We start from the raw sequence: 20,296 nt of genomic DNA, 5'->3' as shown, positions 1-20,296 counted from the left end.
ATTTAAAATCGAGAGAATTTCGTAAGTCTAAACGTACACTACTGTTGAAAAGTACGCTGAAGGTACAATTCGCTGATGTTATGGATATTCTAGGGGTCATTAAGGTTTAGTTACTCACATCGATAGAGTAGTATCTCGAGCGAATCTTGCACTGCGTAGACTATAAAATAGCGACCTTGTTCTACCTCATCATAAAAAATGATTAATGTTCTTGTAATGCCAAATATTCTCTACTGTCTATTTATCCTTTTTTCATCGTTTTATTGATGTTTAAATCTTAGATTTGTGAACCTCAGATGTCTTTTATATTTCGACAAAGTATGCAAGGCTTTAATTGTAAATTTTCTAGATCAACTAGAACTACTTATGTATATAATTATTCCTCGATTAGATGCCCACATAGATAAATCATTTCTTGTCAGAGTTTCATAACCGATTAATTTAAAAATATTCTATTTAACTGTTTCTTCATTTCGAAATATAAGATACTTTTTTATTTCTGGCATCACTGTAAATATGTGGTTACCGCAAGTACGTTATTGTTTTCATTCCTTTCCATTATTTTTTAGTCACAATTTAGATTTTACATATATAGTTATAATAACACAATTGTATATTTTGAAAACGATGCATATTGTAATAAGTCATTGGCCCTCATTGGAAAATAAAGAATTAAATAGATAAATAAAATAAGCCATTGGGAAGGAAACTTATATGTAGAAGATGTTTCGAATACGCACGTGATTTCCATAAGATGTGAAGAGAATTATATATTCCCATTTAGTATTAAATACATGTGGTTTTCAGAGAAAACTACATACACAATGTCGATAACTTATAATTTTCAGGAAATATCTGAAAAAGTTCTTTATAATTTACTTATATGCCCTACAACACACTGTGTTAAAGCTGGGTGCACATTGTCAGTTTTGAATGTCGATATTTCGCAATTATCGATAACCGTCAAATATTCCCCATAATGGGTACTTTATACGATATGTATTTTACATATGGGTTGTCACTTTGGGTATACATTTTGTATATAAAAAGTGACAACCCATTTGTAAAATACATATCGTGTAAAGTACCCATTATGGGGAATAATATCTCTGTACATGTGTATGTAACATGCAGGAGGAAACAAGATACAGTATAGTCTCGATAATCCGGACAACGCGGTAATCCGGACACTAAAATCTTTTACATTGTAGACTCGGTAATCCGGACATCTCATATTTTTCTTACCTGGATAATCCGGACATCAATATTTGACGGTTTGACAGTTTCGATAATTGCGAAATATCGACATTCAAAACTGACAATGTGCACCCAGCTTTAACACAGTGTGTTGTAGGGCATATACATAAGTAAATTATAGAGAACTTTTTCAGATATTTCCTGAAAATTATAAGTTATCGACATTGTGTATGTAGTTTTCTCTGAAAACCACATGTATTTAATACTAAATGGGGATATATAATTATCTTCACATCTTATGGAAATCACGCGCGTATTCGAAACATCTTCTATATATAAGTTTCCTTCCCAATGGCTTGTTTTATTTATCTATTTAATTCTTTATTTTCTAATGAGGGCCAATGACTTATTACAATATGCATCGTTTTCAAAATATACAATTGTGTTATTATAACTATATATGTAAAATCTAAATTGTGACTAAAAAATAATAGAAAGGAATGAAAACAATAACATACTTGCGGTAACCACATATTTACAGTGATGCCAGAAATAAAAAAGTATCTTATATTTCGAAATCAAGAAACAGTTAAATAGAATATTTTTAAATTAATCGGTTATGAAACTCTGACAAGAAGTGATTTATCTATGTGGGCATCTAATCGAGGAATAATTATATAAGTAGTTCTAGTTGATCTAGAAAATTTACAATTAAAACGGACATTGAGCCTTGCATACTTTGTCGAAATATAAAAGACATCTGAGGTTCACAAATCTAAGATTTAAACATCAATAAAACGATGAAAAAATGATAAATGGGCAGTAGAGAATATTTGGCTTTACAAGAACATTAATCATTTTTTATGATGAGGTAGAACAAGGTCGCTATTTTATATATATATTAGGAATGCAAAGGGATGATTTTCATTGTGATTTATTTAAGTATAATATTATTTTCCTCTTCAAAATATCACGGTTTTCAGAGAGATCAATCAGATGGTATAGTTTGTTGAATTCAAGTAGTAGTCGGCGTAGGGGATGGTTATTGGCATAGTTTGTATTAAAGTACTCAATGTGAAGGAGCTGACAATTGCGAGTTACTCTAATCGGGACAAATTAGTTCTAATATAGAATCAGACACAATTTTTCCTTGTATAATATTTAAGAGAAAGGTCACATTAAGCATAGATCGTCTGATTTTTATGGTAGGCAGTTCAATTAAACCTAATTTGGACCCATAAGACGGCAGTGACTCCAAACTCCAGCCTCTATGTCGGAGACATAATAATAAAAATTGTTTTTGTACCGATTCTATTGAGTTAGAGTGGATGGTATAAATAATAATTGAACCATATTATAAAGTGCAACGCACAAATGATATGAATATTTGTTTAGTTATAAGTGGATCTGAAAATTCTTTACTCCATCTCTGTTAGTAATAAATGAAATGTGATCTCTAAAGTTTAGCCTGTGATCTAAAAGGATTCCTAAGTTATTAATTGAAATTATAGATTCAACTAGTCGTTCACTAAGATAGTAGTTTGTGTGGAAGTTATGTAATCTAACAATGACATGTGTTTACATTTTAAGATATTTAGCTCCAACAAATTAATGTTGTAAACATTAGTAAAATTCTAGGTCAGATTGCAGTTTGAGTTGATCTATTGGATTGCTTAATGAGTAAAATATCTTCGTCATCTGCATACATTTAAACTTTAGAATAACATTCCATGTTCGGTAAATCATTAATGAATAATGTAAACAGCATTGGGCCTAGATGGCTTCCCTGAGTAACACCAGAAGGTGTGGATATTTTATTGGAAATAGCTGATTCAAACTTGACCCTTTGTACTCTGCCAGTTAAATATGATGTTAGCCACTGCAGCAATGATTGACTAAATCCAATTTTATTCAGTTTTTCTAACAGTAATTTTACATTAACTTTAACGAAAGCTTTAATGAAATCGGTATAGATACAATCAGTTTGATATTTTTCGAAATCCATCATTAACTAAAGTTGTTAATTCCAAAAGATTTGTTACAGTGGAATGGCGTTTTAGATATCCATGTTGGAATTTCGACAATACTGACGATACCTGAAATGATACCAAATCAGTGACTATTTTTTCAAAAAATTTTGGGGCACTATTTAGTTTAGCATCGTTTCTATTTCCTGATTTAAAAAGAGGGATAATATAAGATTCATTCCACTTATCTGGAAAATAGCACAAGGTAAGTGATTTGTTAAACATTATAGATAATGGAAGAGCTAGGTTATTTGCGCAGTGCTTTAAAATATAGGCAGGGACTCCATCTGGTCCTGGCGTAGTTATACTTTTCAGGCTTTTTAGGTTTGTGAGCACAGTATAAGTATCAATATTATGAATTATTGGAGATATATTGAGATGTGTCATCATATGAGTTATTGGAATATGTTGTTTTGAAGAAGGAAGCAACAATTTTTGCGATGCTCACATCGTCGTCGGCAAGCGAAGTTCCATACTTTGGAATTTTTGCATAAGTTTTTGTTCGGCGCTTTGTATTAATAAAGCGATAGAAATTTTTAGGATTGCATCTTACATCATTCTTTGCGTTACAGATGTAATTCTGGTAGATTTTTTTGCTTGAGATAGTATATTCTGATCTAGCAGTAGCATATATTGTTGTGCTACTTTTTAAATTTTTTATATAGTGTGTTTTTGCGGTCTAAAGTACGATAAAAAATGTGTAATATTTCGTCCACGGTTTTTAATGAATAACGCTATTCCAATCAATGGAACTCAAACGTTACTTCAATTGAACATAATTTGTCTTCGAAAAACTGTATTTAGAAATATTATCTTTATTTCGATTTATATTAGTGCTGTGTAACGGAATTTGGATGTTTATAGTGGGATGGTATTTGTCTTCAGTGCGAACAATTGGCTCGCACTGCGAGATTAAAATATCATTAGGATGGCTTACAAATATCAAAACAAGTAGACTGTCTAAGGAATTTAAGACTTTATTTATTTGGAACAAGCCAAAAGTTAATAAAGGAGTTACACATTTACTACTTACTTCACATGTTGTTGTAGGTAAAAAGTCATTTTCGGAATTTTCAATCCATTTTAAATCTCCTAGAACAACTAAGATATCATTGGATTTTGCAGCTAGAAAGGCATAAAGAATTAATTCTACATGTTTAATATATAAGTCTGTATCCGAGCAAGGAGGAATGTATGAGCATGTAATAAAGCAGCGACTATTTCAATGTCAACCGGTGTGGGAAAAGAAATTTCATCACAAGGAAATGTTGACGATACAGCTACCAAAACTCCACCACCTCTACTTTTTGAATTACTCTCACGATCATGTCTGAAAACTTGATATTTTTTTTTATTTACTTATGTCTATAGATACAAGATCCTTACAGACAATGTTAATTATATATATATTTACAAATATTAGGATTGCCAAGGGATTATATTCATTGTGATCCATTTAAGTATAATATTATTTTCCTCTTCAAAACATCACGGTTTTCAGACAGATGGTATAGTTTGTTGAACTCAATTAGTAGTCGGCGTAGTGGATTGTTATTGGCATAGTTTCTATTGAAGTACTCAATGTGAAGTAGCTGATAATTGCGCGTTAATCTAACCGGAACATTTATACAAATTCGTTCTAATACAAAATCAGATACAATTTTTCCTTGTATGATATTTAAGAGAAAGGTCACATTAAGCATAGATCGTCTGCTTTTTAGGGTAGGCAGTTTAATTAAACCTAATCTGGACTCATAAGACGGCAGTGACTGTAAACTCCAGCCTCTATGTCGGAGACAGAACAATAAAAATTGTTTTTGTACCGATTCTATTGAGTTAGAGTGGATGTTATATGCTGGATTCCAAATAATTGAACCATATTCTAAAATGCAACGCACAAATGATATGAATATTTGTTTAGTTATAAGTGGATCAGAAAATTCTTTACTCCATCTTTTTATAAAACCCAAAGTTTTATATGCTTTGTTAGTAGTAAATGAAATGTGATCTCTAAAGTCTAGCCTGTGATCTAAAAGGATTCCTAGGTCATTAATGGAATTTACAGATTCAACTGGTCGTTCATTAAGGTAGTAGTTTGTGTCGATCTTCTGTATACTAAAAAATGACATGGGTTTACATTTTAAGATATTTAGCTCCAACAAGTTAACTTTACACCATTGATAAAAATGTCTAGGTCTGATTGCAATTTGAGTTGATCTATTGGATTGCGTAATGAGTAAAATATCTTCACGTCATCTGCATACATTAAAACTTTAGAATAACATATCACGTTCGGTAAATCATTAATCAATATGGTAAATAGCACTGGGCCTAGATGGCTTCCCTGAGGAACACCAGAAGGTATGTTTAAATTGTTTGGGGATTTTGGTGTCGCTTGCGGTGAAAAAATACTTTTGAACCTGAAGGAGTGGACAAGGTTTTGTTTTCTACTGGAAAATGTGAAGATGGAACATTTGATGGCGTATCATTGATTAAAATTGATGGAATTGATTGCGAAGAGGCTTCATTCTTCGAATTGTCACTCGTAATGGAAGATGGTTTTTTCCTTTTTCGGATAGAATCAAGTGGAGATTCAAGAAAATGGTCTAAGGACGATGCCTTATCGAAAAAATCCTTGTATTTTAAAAACTTGTCCATTAAAGAGTTAAATTCAAGGCTCATTTCATTAAACGCAGTTCGAGTTGTTTTGAAGAATGTGTAAAACTCTGTGTCATAAAGTCGACATTTACTGCAGCTCCATCGTAAACCTTTATCTTCTCTGAGATTTTGACAAAAAAAGTTCATAATCGTAGATGCTGATGTTAAGCCACGTTTCAGTAAACGCAATGATATCATAATCTAAGTCGAAACTATCATTAAATAATGTGGATAACTTTGAATTCAAACCTCAGACATTTTGCTATGTTAAAGACAATTTGTTAATAGAAGGTAAGATACCTAGTCTTTTGATGGTTTTTGGTAGACGTACAATGTCTGTATCAGGAACTTCTCTATAAATATATTCGTGTATGATTGCTTTTTCGGGCCAAAATGATGGGTTAATAATTGTTTTATATACATCCTCAGGAACTATATATGCAGTAAAAATAGCAAAATAGTTTTGGGGTAACTACTCTTAAATTCAATGGATTTGGATTTGCAATTGTTTCATATACATCCTCAGGAACTATATATGCTGTAAAAATAGCGAAATAGTTTTGGGGTAACTACTCTTAAATTCAATGGATTTGGATTTGCATACGGCGTGCTTAAATTGTTTGGGGATTTTGGTGTCGCTTGCTGTGAAAAAATGCTTTTGATCCAGAAGGAGAGGGCAAGGCTTTATTTTCTGCTGGAAAATGTGAAGATGGGCCTTTTGATGGCGTATCATTGATTAAAATTGACGGAATTGATTGTACCGAGGCTTTATTTTTCGAATTGTCACTCGGTTTTTTCCATTTTCTGATAGAATCAAGTGGAGATTCAAGAAAGTGGTCTAAGGACGATGCCTTATCCAAAAAATTCTTGTATTTTAAAAACTTATCCATTAAAGAGTTCAGTTCAAGGCCCATTTCATTAAAAGCCGTTCGTGTGGTTTGAAGAATATGTAAAACTCTGTGTCATAAATTCGACATTTACCCCAGCTCCATCGTAAACACTTATCTTCTCTGAGCTCAATTTTTGCAGCTAATTCTACACATTTGATACGATATGCATCAAGGCAAAGCCAACATGAAACCATTATTTAATGTATATCATCGATCTTGCAGTTTACTTTAGAACAGCTCATTTTAGAAGAAATTAGGGATTTCAGTATTTATAAGCTTATCAATGTTGCAATATGATCTGGTACGAAGCTTTAGTAGAGACAGGAACCAACCTGAATACAAATATTATTTGAAAGCTTTTATGTTAAGCAAGCTTTTTTATTCAACAGCAAGATGCAGGGAATGACAGATTGTTATATGACAACTGCTACTAAAGCTTTATTATGGCACTTGCGTTTGTGTTTACGAAACACGCACATACGGTAATATGAAAACCAAGGTTAATGTTACATTCTTGATCGGCGCCGAGTAATGCAAAAACTTGAAAACACACAGTGTGGGTAGAGTAACAAGAGGTAGATTCTTCAAGCTTATACATTTTTAGCGGCGGCGGGGCGACCATTTTTTTTAGTTTTTAGAGGGAATTAGGAACACGTCCGTTCAGTACGAAGGTCTATGAAAAAAGTAATGATATCAAGAAAAAAAAAAAACAAAACAACAATAGAATACTGCCCACCATACCATTGCTATAGAAAAAAATATCGTTTACGAATGTTTCTTGATAGTTTTGCTGATATTTGGTTCGAGAACGACACACGAGAATGAATTGAATACGATTCACTCGTCGCTCCGTTTGTGGCAGGCGAATTAATAATGATAGTTTCTACGATAGTGGTGAAAAACATTTTTTGTGGATTTCTTGATGTTTCTGTAATGTACCTTTTCCGTTTTTTATTTCTTTGTTATGTTTGCGACTCGATATGTAACTATTGATAAACATTGTTGTCTTGTGTTTGGCAACCTGCCCATATGTTGTCTTTATCAATATTTATGGTTTATATTATGCGTAGCATTTATATCGAAATTATTTGAAAAAAGCAAATGGGAATTTTATACAAACAACATAAAATAATTTTTTTAAACGAAAAATTTTCAAAGTAAAATATGTTTCTCGAAACAATTTTTCTTGTGAAGAAAAAACATTCACCAAATGTTCGAAAATGATATCGTTTTCGAACTTTTGACGAACGAAAGAACAACGTGCCTGTATACACACGAAAAACATTTGCCAAACATTCGACAGTGATAGTCGTTTTCGAAAGCTGTGCCGAACATTCGAATAATATCAGTAACTGGTATGGGGGATATGATCATTATAGAAAAAGCCTGTGTACACACAGGCTTATGTTGTTTATAGGGCTGCTCAAATAGATCTGAACGTCATCTGCATGCATAAGAACACCACTGTGGTGTAATTGAGAAGGAAGATCATTTGCACAAACAGATCAAAACGGTGGGCCTATGATGGATCCTTGTGGGACTCCTTTTTTATCGCCATTGGCATAAATATAGAACTTCCGCAGTATACAGACTGAGATCTGCTGTAGAGGTAAGACAATAAGTTTCGTAGAGGTTGTAGAAAAGTTGAAAAATCGGCGAAGTTTGAAACACAGGTTTTGGTGGTCGACAGTATCAAACGCTTTAGAGTGGTCGAGTAAAACGAGGAAGCATTTCGAATTTGATTTTGGTATTGGAATAATTGCAACATGCTTACAGCAACTAGGATACGTACTTGAACTAAGTGTGGGTGCAGAATTCATAAGAACGTTCTTCATATAGATCTGGTGTTTTAAACCTCTTCCATGTAGAGTAAGCTAAATCCCTTTTTCTGATCAATATTTTGTTTGATGAATTGAACTACGGCTTGGTTTTCGAATATATTCAGTTGTTTATAATTGGAACCGAAATATTATATAATTAGAAACCTGATGGTCAACAGTAATAAGACCATACATTTGAAGGATATGCAAAATACCATAACAAACATGACCACTAAAGATTATGAATAATTTTGTGTTTTCTAATAGTGTTGTTACGGAATTAGGTTCAACTAAATTCAGTGTAAACGTTGTTTTATTCCCCGATACGATTTATACCAAAATAAATATTTTAATACGATTATTTAGCAACTTGTACGACGATAAGTGGACTGTATGATGAATTTTTGTTTATAACACACGCGTTAAGGCAATTGTAGCGCGAGCAGTACACGACGTAGCGAACAAAATATCAAAAATCACTTTTTTACAACCGAAAAAATGCAAAAACAACAACACTCGCGGTATGCTCAATATAAAAGAAACTGCACTACGTACCTTTTAGTAAATGATGTTGTTTGTGGAAGATGCTTTTGATGGTTTAATGATTTTTGATGAGGATGATGATGAGGCGAAGCGCACTGATGAGGGGGATGATGATGTTGATGATTTTTCTCCTTTGAAAATAGGGAAAGAGACCAAAATTAACAACAACTCGACATGCAGGTTATTGATCCGGCTCGATTGGATCAAAATGTTGGCGTGGTACCAGTGTGAGAAACCCAAAAAGAATAAAATAAAAACAATTTGTGTATGTAATTTTGTTGTATGTTTATTTTCAAATCTTTGTTGTAAAGTTTAAGGGTTTCAAAGAAACAAGACTTTACCTTTATGCGTCTGTCGTTAACGAAAGCGAAAGAGCAAGTGAAGTTGCAGATCAGCATAATAGCGCTTACAAGGTTGTGATCAACAACGACGACGGCAGCATTGGAAAACGCCCCTTCTGCATCCGAACTGAGCGAATATGACTTTTAGGAGAGAGCGTGGGAAAGAACGTATATTCTCTCCCACAATCCGAACAAGGCGAATGTTCGGAAAGGTAGAGAAGATTTCCCCATTTGAGCTCGAAAGAGCCTCTCGTCCTCTTCGTCCCGAATAGGCACAGTTCCCGCTTGGGTATTAGTAACACTGTCTCTCGCTTAAGCCTATTCCTCCTGTCTTGGCGCAGTTCTGGTTCCGTCGTAGTTGTGTTAACCGTCTTAGACGTAGCTCCTTTACCCTTGACTTTGGGGATTTCGCTCCTCGTCGTTGCTTACTATTAACACGTCTCTAAGAGTGCTTTTTGGGGACTTGATTTAATTTTTTGCTTTCTTCGTGCTTCCGCTCCTTCTAAGTAACACATGATCTTAATGGAACGTATCTTTATTTACCATTCGGCCGCTTTTCGGCATTTCCAATCGACCACTCGACGCTGTACAACTTCGCTTTACCCTCCTCGCTGCGGGATTTTTCCGCTTTCTTATAATAATTGTTCCACAAACGTCCCATACAGGACAAGGGAGACTTCTCTCATATCAATGAGTGCACCCCTACCCCTAAGGGAACTACTGTTTATTGCCGAGTTCGAACGGCGTGTCCTAAAACACCACTTGTAGAGAAATACTCAGGATACGTCGTCAACATTACTGAGGGGTATTTTGCCATCGTTGAAATTGTTGATGTTGCCTGGCCTTTAGTGAGCAAGGCGGGTGTGCATCCCATTGCACCGCTTTCTTACAGACCAATTATTGGCAACTCCAACCTTCAACGCATTGCTATTTACGTCGATTTCGGCAAATTCTTCACTCGAGCGATTCCTTTTTTTCTTCTCGTTGTAATCCACATTCATCGGCCTTTCGACATTGGACCAAGTCATCATGCGGTTTTTTATGTCCAGGTTGATGTCAAAGGCAATCATGAAGTCTGCGTCAAGTATAACTTCGTCCCCAATATCGGCCACTACGAACTCGAATGCATAGCCTTTGGTAGACACTTCCATACACTGGTGTGGTCTCGCCTGTTGCCGTCCGCAATTTGACTACAATTAAAGGCAGTACTTGACTTTTTTACCAGATCCGGTCTAATAATGGACTTCGGTGCATTGGTGTCCAATGTCAAGGTACGTAATACACCATTGATGAAGCCTTTACTCGTTAAGATTTGGTTGGTGCTTTAATCGGTTCAAATGATGTCTCACTTGTCAGATTCTTGGCTAGCGGTTGATCGTCGCTTTTGAAGGCGGATCTGGGCCTACCAAACCCCTGTTATTCTCGGCATATTTGTTTTATAGAAAACAAAAAACATATTAAATATTTTTCGAAAATCAGTAGTCTTAGAGGATCTGATTATTAGCATAGACTAATGAAATATAGACACCGAAATGTTCTCATCTTTATTGTTTGTTTTGTTTATTGTTGAAGATTCAATCTCATTTGATTGCTTGAGTTGGAGTATTCCCCCAATGGCTCAACTTCATTTATTACCCTCTATTACAGAGAGTAATGTTTTTCAAAACGAACTGACAGTGTTGCAAAATGTTACTGATCGCTACCAATATCACGATTTCATCCCGGTGAAGGGAATTATCAATTGGCTTCTCAGTTTTTGAAATGATGACTTTTTTTTAGTGAAAAACCGAAATCTTTAAGTGTCTAGTATTCCCATATGAATGAGAATCACACTCATCAAATCAAGCAATCAAATGAGATTGAATCTTCAACAATAAACAAAACAAACAAAAAACAGCGGAGGCACGCGCAAGGGAACTTTTTTAAAAACAAAATTCCAACAACAACCTCAGAGGCAACTGTGTTGATGTTCTTTTCAACTCACAGAATTCGATGAATTCTTAGTTGATGCGTGCTGACATGTTGCAGAATATTTTGATTTTGGTGTTTCTTTGGAAAAGCCAAAAAGTGAGTGTGATTCTCATTCATATGAGAATACTACATTATTTGTTTTCGAAGTCAAGTGACTTGACAACGCAAAAACAAAACCTAAACACACAAAAGCGTTTTCTGCGACATCTGTTAGGACGAGAAAATGAAAGCTACCGTTGTCAATTTCTTTATTTTTCTATGCCCTAGCGTATTTGGGTAATAAGGACGCTCAGGCAGCGTTGTTGTGGTAGGAAGGTGAGTCGTGAGTTAGATATCATTGAAACAGGGCTTCCCAACCACTACTTGTGTTCGTCACACACACGTGATTTCGACCATCTATTTCGATAAACATCGTGTGTGTTAATCCACTGCTAAAATTGAAAATCATGAAAAAACGACAGCACTACCTTCTCCATTGAAAGCTATTCCCGGACAAGTGTTTGCAATTTTGCCAGTTTTTTGTCATTTAATGTTTGAGTGACTTCAGTAAAGCAACCCAAGTAGCAAAAGTACATCATACTATAGAAAATTAAAGATGTAGACAGCGCGGCTTTTTTAATGAATTTAATTAATCGAGCTACATGACCTAAGGAGATTATATTAAAAAATTATATTTAGCGAGGTCTTACACATCAACCACTATGCGACGATCGTCACGTTAACTGGTTAGGTTAACATCATCAGGCATTAGATGCTGTTGTTGCTAGACAATTTTCGTCATTTGGAGCCCCATTTGTACGAACACCATTGAAAATTTGCATTTGTGAATTTTAAATTGAAGCTTTTTATTTCCAAAGACGAGTCCTTTGTCCCCCTTCTTTACTAGAAATCAGTTTTTTCAATATTGCATGATATTACAATCGACAGTTTTTCCATCGTATTGTAGTATGTCTTTCATATCGAAAGATTTTATATGGATTGTAGTTTAGGACGCTGATGACGACCCAGGTTCAAATCCCAGCAGGTCTCAGCTGAAAATTGATTTTTAATTTTTTGCAAAATCTAAGCCAGAAACTTGTAAATAAACGGAAGCTTTAATTTTCTCATCCTAGCAGATGCCCCACAAAAAGTTTTTGCGCTTTCAGCTGGTTCAGCTTTCGTATTTGCGTGGTCAAATCACTCGACTTCGAAAACATATAATGTAGTTTTCTAACAAATGAATATATATTTTGCATAGCTTTTTTGCGTCATCATGTAGTTTACATGAAAACGCAACTAAACGCTTTTATCGTCGTACAAATGTTTGCAATTTTGCTAGTTTTTTTTTTTTTTTTGGATTTAATGTTTAAGTGACTTCAGTAAAGTCACTCAAGCAACAAAAGTACATCATACGACCCCAGGTACTTATTCAGTAACTTTTTAACAACTTCACTCATTGTTTATTTTACAACAATTTCATTTGTTTGTTTTGTAGTTATTACAAAAACAAAAAAATTTAACAACTTTTCAATCGGTAGAAGTTACAGAATTGGCCTACAGTTGTAGAGCTTCTTTTTTTTTAAAAAAAAACCAGATGAAAACTTTCCGGCGTCTATATTTTCATTAGTCTATGCTGACACTGAATGTTTTTTTGTTGTTAGAAAACAAAGAAGATGATAGGAATATTTGGATGCGACAAATGAGCTTACTGAAGGATACTCAACTGGATTTTCAGGATATTCATTTATTAGAAAAACTAACAATTAAGACTCAAAAATAAAGTAAACAATTCAAAAACCCATTATTTTCAACATCTATTATTCAAATTTATGTCTGCGTAATACTTATGTATATGGTTCTCTATGAAGAGGTGATCTAAACCCATGGCACAGTAATACAGGTACAACGGGAAAAACAGATCATTATCACATTAGTTGTCAAAATGCATTATTGTGAATAAAATCACATACGAAAGGTAAACAAGCAATTCACAGCAATGCGTTATTGTGAACAATTTTGACGTTTGGTATGATTTGATGTAACACCTTATTCCACCATGTCTAAACCTAATGTACACTGCCATCTACCTAAATACAGTGTTTTGAGCAAATACGTAATTTTTTTGACAGGTATTCAAAAGAATTGACAACTTAAATGGCGCTTTTTATTTAAATCTGTCTGATTTAAATCCGGCTCTAGCTACAAAATTGCATTAGTATTAATTATATGAACAAAATCATTTTTGAAAATTGGAAATTTTTGGCAAATGATAGCAGTAAAATTTTAACTCAGCAAAAAAGTTATTCAATCAAATGACAACTATCCGTATGCAACATACATTGATTAAGATAAACAGAGTGGTGAAAATGTATAATGGTGAATTGATTATACAGATACAACTACGTACTGTATTGCAAGAACTTAAGCAAGAACGTAAGGATATAATTTGTGATATGCAGTCCCCTTCCAAGGCGAATTTTCGAAAACCCTACCTTATCTCGTTTTGGCTGCCTTCAGACGTTTTAGCTGGGCGTTGATCATGCGTCTGTCAGTCACTTATCACCAAACTCTTTCATATATCAGGATATAATGATAAAACTATTGAAAAACAAAAGGGAATGAGTGCCATTTTGGTTATGTTGTGTGGCTCTAAAGTTGTTTTTAGTTACATATATGTATGTATATCTGCTTTTAGTGATTTTAAAAATTATCAAAAGTTCTGATAAATAAATATATTAAATCATTTTGTAATCACTTGATTGTTTTTACCGAATCACTTCATAACTAAGATCATGTAATCTTAGGTAAAAGGTCATGAAAATATGATGCATGGATACGAGGTTGTAAGAAGGTCATAACCCTAATATACATATGTACTTGTACTCACCATCTTTTTTGTAAAAAATTACTTCAAGTTTCAGTTCCATTTTATTTGCCAGACTTTTCTCTATTTGTACTTTATGCTCTTCCTTCGTCTCCGGTCCGTACAAAAAATGACACGAACACCCTGGAACCAAATGTGCCATTATTATATAATTTGGATTCGATAATGGATATAGTATGCTTACCTTTTTGCATGATTTGGGCTCTTGAATATCCTGTCAAATCCACGAACCCATCCGAGCAATAGACAATCGGATTTCCGTTTGCCTGTGCATTACCCAAAACAAAGTTTGAATCTGTAATTATAATATGAATAAAAATTACTATATTGTGCTTAGAGGAACTAAAAACGCGGGTGACATTTTTTTGGTATGTTTATAGAGAAAGGGAAGAATAAACTAAAAAAATGAAGTATGTATATGATTTAAGAGATTTCGTTTTTTTATGTTCATTACATTTCCCAGGCTTTGTACAGAACATGTCTTTAACGCAATGTTTCCACATATATAAAAATTATATGAAAAAATTAAAAATACATCTGGTATTGAAAATGGGGTCTCTGGGTCCATGTTTTGATATAGCCCCCATATAACCGTACCTCCCGATTTAAGGTATTTTTTACCTACTAGCCACATTTTACAATCATATTGGCTGAAATTTGGCACAGTGAGTTCTCAATATGTAGAAACGACCCTTGCAAAAATTTGTCAACATAGCTCCACGTTTACCCAACATTTGGGTAAATACTCGGGTATTTACCCAAGTATTTACCCACTTGTTTAAAGTATTGTAAAACTATCCATTTTGAAACGATTTCACAACCTAAACCCAGAAATAGGGTGTAAGATGTTGTATTGGTGATTCAATATAGTAAATACCCAAATTAATATCCACAAATGGCTATTTACTGGGTATTTACCCAATTTAGCGGGTATTTACCCACTGTCCATATCTACATATATGTATGTATAATAATGTTTTGTGTAGACAATTTCTTATTTTTATGTATTATTAGGCATTTTGATTTGCTGTGATTTAACAGCAACCATTTACCCTGGCCCATACCTACACACGCTGTAGATCGTAATTTAATTTCTCAATGGGCTCATTTATATCACCTAGATGGCTACTTAATATTAAGTAGATTTTCTAGATAATTCATACAACAAATTTAAAAAAAGAAAAATTGAAAATATAAAAATAAATTCAGTTGTCAACAGTTAAACTAACGAACAATTCATGGCGCAGCCAGATAAATGGTTTTAACAAGGAGCACTTCTAAAACTAAAAATTGCATTGAAACTGAAGATAGCGAAAGCAGCGAAAAATTTGAAATGGCAACTGCAGGAAACAAATGTAATGCGTTAGATATTCGCAGACCAGAAGCATTACTATTTGAAGGAAATATTTCGGAAAATTGGCGAATATTCAAGCAAAATTATGATATTTATGCAATTGTATATATTTTTGAGTACGTGTGGTTCAGATGCAATTGAGGTATACAATATTTTAACGCTGACGGAAGAACAACGAAAAACATATACAAGTGTCGTAGCAGCCATTCAGGATTATTGTACACCAAAAACAAATGAAGTTGATAAAGCATTTAATTTCAATTCAAGAAAGCAAAATGATGGCGAACCCTTTGACTCTTACTTAATGGACCTTCGAAGGCTCGTAGAATGTTGAGGGTATTTGGTTAGTGGACGTATGATTCGACATAATATTGTGATCGGAACAAATTGTAATAAACTCAGAAAGAAACATGCAAGTGACATGGAGAAGAAGAATCCGTACCCGAATGTAGAAATAGTTATGAAACAGCATACTGATGAAAGCGGACACACAAAAAGGGAATTTCAAGGAAGATTCAATGAAGCAGGCAAGATAGGATGTAAATTTTGTAAAGGATTTTATGAATACAGGAAATGTCCTGCTTTTGGTAAAAAGTGTAATAATTGTGGCCGTTTAAATCAATTTAGCATAGCTTGCTATTCTCAGAAAGTGCGATAAAATAAAGGAAAATGACATGGTAAGAGAAAATGATGAATTGTTTCTTCATAACGTGGATAATGGTATTAAGAGAGTAAGATGGTACGAAATGCTTCGAGTGGAGAATTGTCTTATAAATTTCAAGTCAGACACTGGTGCGGATGTTAACGTTCTCCCACTACGATATTTGAAGTATATTAAAAATATCAAGATGGAAAGTAGTGGCCTTCCTCCCAAAAGTTACAGTGGTGCAGATTTGGATTTTAAAGGAATCTGTACATGCGTTGTCATGTGTCGGAATGATATCACAGTTCTTAGATTTCATGTTATTGATACCCCATTTGAGCCTTTATTGGGTTTAGAAGTTTGTGAAAAATTCAATCTAATCAAAAAAGTTCATTGTTTAAAGGATAACCATAAGGAACATTTTATAAAGAACAATGCAGATGTTTTTGAAGGGCTAGGATGCTTTGTTAAAGATCTAGAGAAAAAGGTGAAGCCAGATTCCATTCCAGTTGTTAAGCCTGCTCGAAGAATTCCATTATCGTTGATGAATCGTGTTAAAGAGGAACTCAATAACATGGTTCAAAGGGGAGTGATTGAACGAGTGGATGGTCCGACTTTGAAAGCTACAAATTTAGTTATCGTAGAAAAGAAGAATGGCCAACTTCGTTTGTGCATTGATCCTCAGTATTTAAACAGAGATATTTGGCTTGAAAATCACACAATACCATCTTTTGAATCAATAGCGGCTAGAATTGCAAACAAGAAATATATCACAGTTTTGGATCTTAATGAAGGGTTTTGGCAAATTGCTCTGAGTCCCACGGCCAGTGAGTTGTGCACGATCAATACACCTTTTGGATGTTACAGGTTTAAGCGTTTAATGTTAATAAAATTCAATATAAAGTATCAGAGGTAAAATATTTGGGAAAAATTATATCTGGTGATGGCATCCGATGTGATCCTGAGAGAATACAGGCCATTTTGAAAATAACAAAACCGAAGACTAAATAAGATTTACAAAAATTATTGGGTATGATTAATTATATACGTGACTATGTTCCTCAGCTAGGTGATATTTTAAAACCATTGCGTGATTTACTGAAGATGGATGAAATATTCGAATGGCAAAAACCTCACGATGATTGTTTGCAAAAAATAAAATTGTTAATTGCTAATGCTCCCACATTACACATTTTTGATAAAACAAAGGAAATTACTATAGAAACAGATGCTTCTAAATTTGGAATTGGACGTTGCTTGATGTAAAAATGGACAACCAGTTTCGTTTGCCTCTCGAAGTCTCACAGAGACGGAATGCAATTACGCGCAAATAGAAAAGAAATTCTTGGCAGTTGTCTTTGCATGTCGCAAATTTCATTATTACATATATGGGCATTCTGTTACGATTAGAACAGATCACAAACCTCTAATTGAAATTATGAAGAAAGAATTTTGTAAAATACTATCGCCCCGACTTCAAAGAATGAAACTGGCTTTATTGAAGTATGATTTGCAATTTACACATGTTCCTGGGAAATATCTTTATGTAGCGGATTTACTTTCACGATATTTTCGAGCAACGGCAGAAGATTCGCATCTGATTGAGCTTAAAAACTATGTGATTAACGGATGGCCCAAAAGTAATGAACATTTATCAGATGACTTAAGATGTTATAGCAAAATTAAAGATGAAATTTTTCTGAATGACGGAATACTATTTTTTAACGACAGATTAATAATACCCCAAGAAGAACGGAAAAACATACTTACTCAGTTACATTCATCTCATTTAGGCATTGAAAAAACGAAACAAAGGGCGAGAACAATTATATATTGGCCACAACTGAATAAAGATATTGAAAATATGATAAAACTGTGTAAGCCATATCAAACAAATCATGGCTCGGAAGTAAAAGAACCAATGATATGTCATAAAGTTCCTCTCTTACCTATTAGCAAGATTGGTATGGACATCTGTGAGTATGGATCACAGGCTTATTTCTTGGTTTCGGATTATTATTCAAGATTTTTAGACATTATTATAGAATGTATAAAGCATCTGAAAACGTGTTTTTCACTTCATGGAATACCTTTAGAAATTGTTTCAGATAACATGCCTTTTAACTCATACGAATTTCGTGAATTCTGTTCAAATATTGGAATTAAGCTTACCACAACAAGTCCACATTACCCACAAGCAAATGGCTTTGCGGAACGAGCAGTAGGGATAGCAAAAAACCTACTAAAGAAAACATCTAGCTGTAATGAGGATTTATGGTTAGCACTGTTAGAGTATAGCAATACTCCTTTGAAAGATGTGAATGCTTCACCAACTGAGTTGCTCATGAGCAGAAAAACGCGATCGTTAGTGCCGGCCAAAACTGAGCTTTTCCATCCTAAAATTATACCCAACGTGTCAGAAAAATGGGAAAAGAAGCAAGCTACTTCCCAAAGATACTATAAATCCAATTTTACTGAGGGAGAAAAGGTGTGGTATGTGGTAAGCTGTTATCATTGAAGTCCTTTCATCTCCAAGATCATATATTATTCAAACTGACGATGGTACAACTTTACGGCGAAACTCCTGATGGATTCGGAATTAAACCAAATACTATTATTTCATTATTTTAATACATTATTAATACTTATTTCATTTATAATTTTCAATTCATTATTTATTGATGTATAACATACTTGAAGGGGAAGATGTTGTATATTGGATTAGATACTTACTTAAACACTGTATTCAATATCTATTTGTAACAAGTCACCTTTGCATTTTATGTGTACATTCAATATTGAAAATATAAAAATAAATTCAGTTGTCAACAGTTAAACTAACGAACAATACACTGCCTAAAATATGCTCCAAATTATATAAATAACAAGAACAATCCTTGCAATTATAAACGTCGAAACCAAAAAACATACACTTGTAAGACCGAAAATTTACAAACCTACAAAACACTTAGTCCTGGTCCACAATAGTGAGAATTTCATAATGACTTTGGGCGTTCTTAGATAGAATTCCTCACTACAGCAATATTATGACTTTACTACAATATAGTACTTGATTTATTTTCAATGAAATCACTCTAGTGTGGATCTGAACTTAACTTCAACTAACTTTAACACATTTCAAATGCAACTTTAATAATGAATAGATTCTATGCAACTTTAAACCAATTTAACCACTAAATCACTTTATAATTGAAAATTAATGTTGTAGTGGAGAACAAAAAATCAAAACACTACCATATAACTCTTTTTAGCCCATCTTTCATAACCTGCCGATTTACCCGTAATTATTTTTGTGTTGTACAGTGTACTACACAAAAGTGTTGACATGCCGACACTTGAGCCGGACTTGCTGTTGTAGTTTTCATAGAACTTTCATCCTTAAATTAATACAGATTGTGTTGTTATTCTTGGCCCAGTTTATATAGGACGTTTAGATAGCCTCAAGTCATCTGTAGTGGGATTATCTAACTCATTATACCCTGCACCACTATGTGGGGAGGGTATTATAAGTTGCTTTTGCCCAAATATACATATATACAACATTTTCTCCCAAAGCAAATATCTCAGCTTCTATAAGGGGTATACCAAACGCAAGACCTGCTAATGAAAGTAGAAAATATCACCTTTCTAACACTGTAAAGGAGGTTGTCGTAGGTGGTCAAACAACGAAGATATCGCAATAGCCGCAAATGAAACCCAACTTTTCATTTTTGCAATTTTAATAATAATGACGAATATCACAGCTCTGGTTGGCGACTTTCCAAAAGCAAAGTCTGGCAATGAAAGCAAAAAATCTCGTCTTTACAATGATGAAAAGTAGGTTGGCGTAGGTGGCCAAATAACGGAGATATCGCAATAGTCGGTAATACATCCCATTTTTCCATTTTTTTGTAATCACGCTACAGGTCGCAATTTTGATCGGATCGTCACGAAATTTTGGGTGTTAATGGGGGTCCCACAGAGGAAAA

General features: G+C 33.9%; 1 protein-coding gene across 3 annotated transcripts in view; it reads right to left on the bottom strand.

Moving 5' to 3' along the window:
• Elk (Eag-like K[+] channel) overlaps nucleotides 1-20,296 on the bottom strand; it is a 989,230-nt gene that overhangs the window by 864,915 nt on the left and 104,019 nt on the right. For all 3 annotated transcript variants that reach the window (XM_073956156.1, XM_073956158.1, XM_073956157.1), the window contains exons 3-4: nucleotides 14,495-14,605; nucleotides 14,314-14,433 (exon numbers count right to left, since the gene is read on the bottom strand). In XM_073956156.1, the coding sequence (XP_073812257.1) occupies nucleotides 14,314-14,433; nucleotides 14,495-14,605 (231 nt within the window). The remainder of the gene's footprint in view (nucleotides 1-14,313; nucleotides 14,434-14,494; nucleotides 14,606-20,296) is intronic.

This window comes from Musca autumnalis, unplaced genomic scaffold (assembly GCF_047663935.1).
Source record: "Musca autumnalis isolate F117 unplaced genomic scaffold, ASM4766393v1 scaffold_5, whole genome shotgun sequence".
In the NCBI taxonomy this organism is placed as follows: domain Eukaryota; kingdom Metazoa; phylum Arthropoda; class Insecta; order Diptera; family Muscidae; genus Musca; species Musca autumnalis.
The sequence above is the reverse complement of the archived record's forward strand: the minus strand, read 5'-3'. Positions and strand labels throughout refer to the sequence as shown.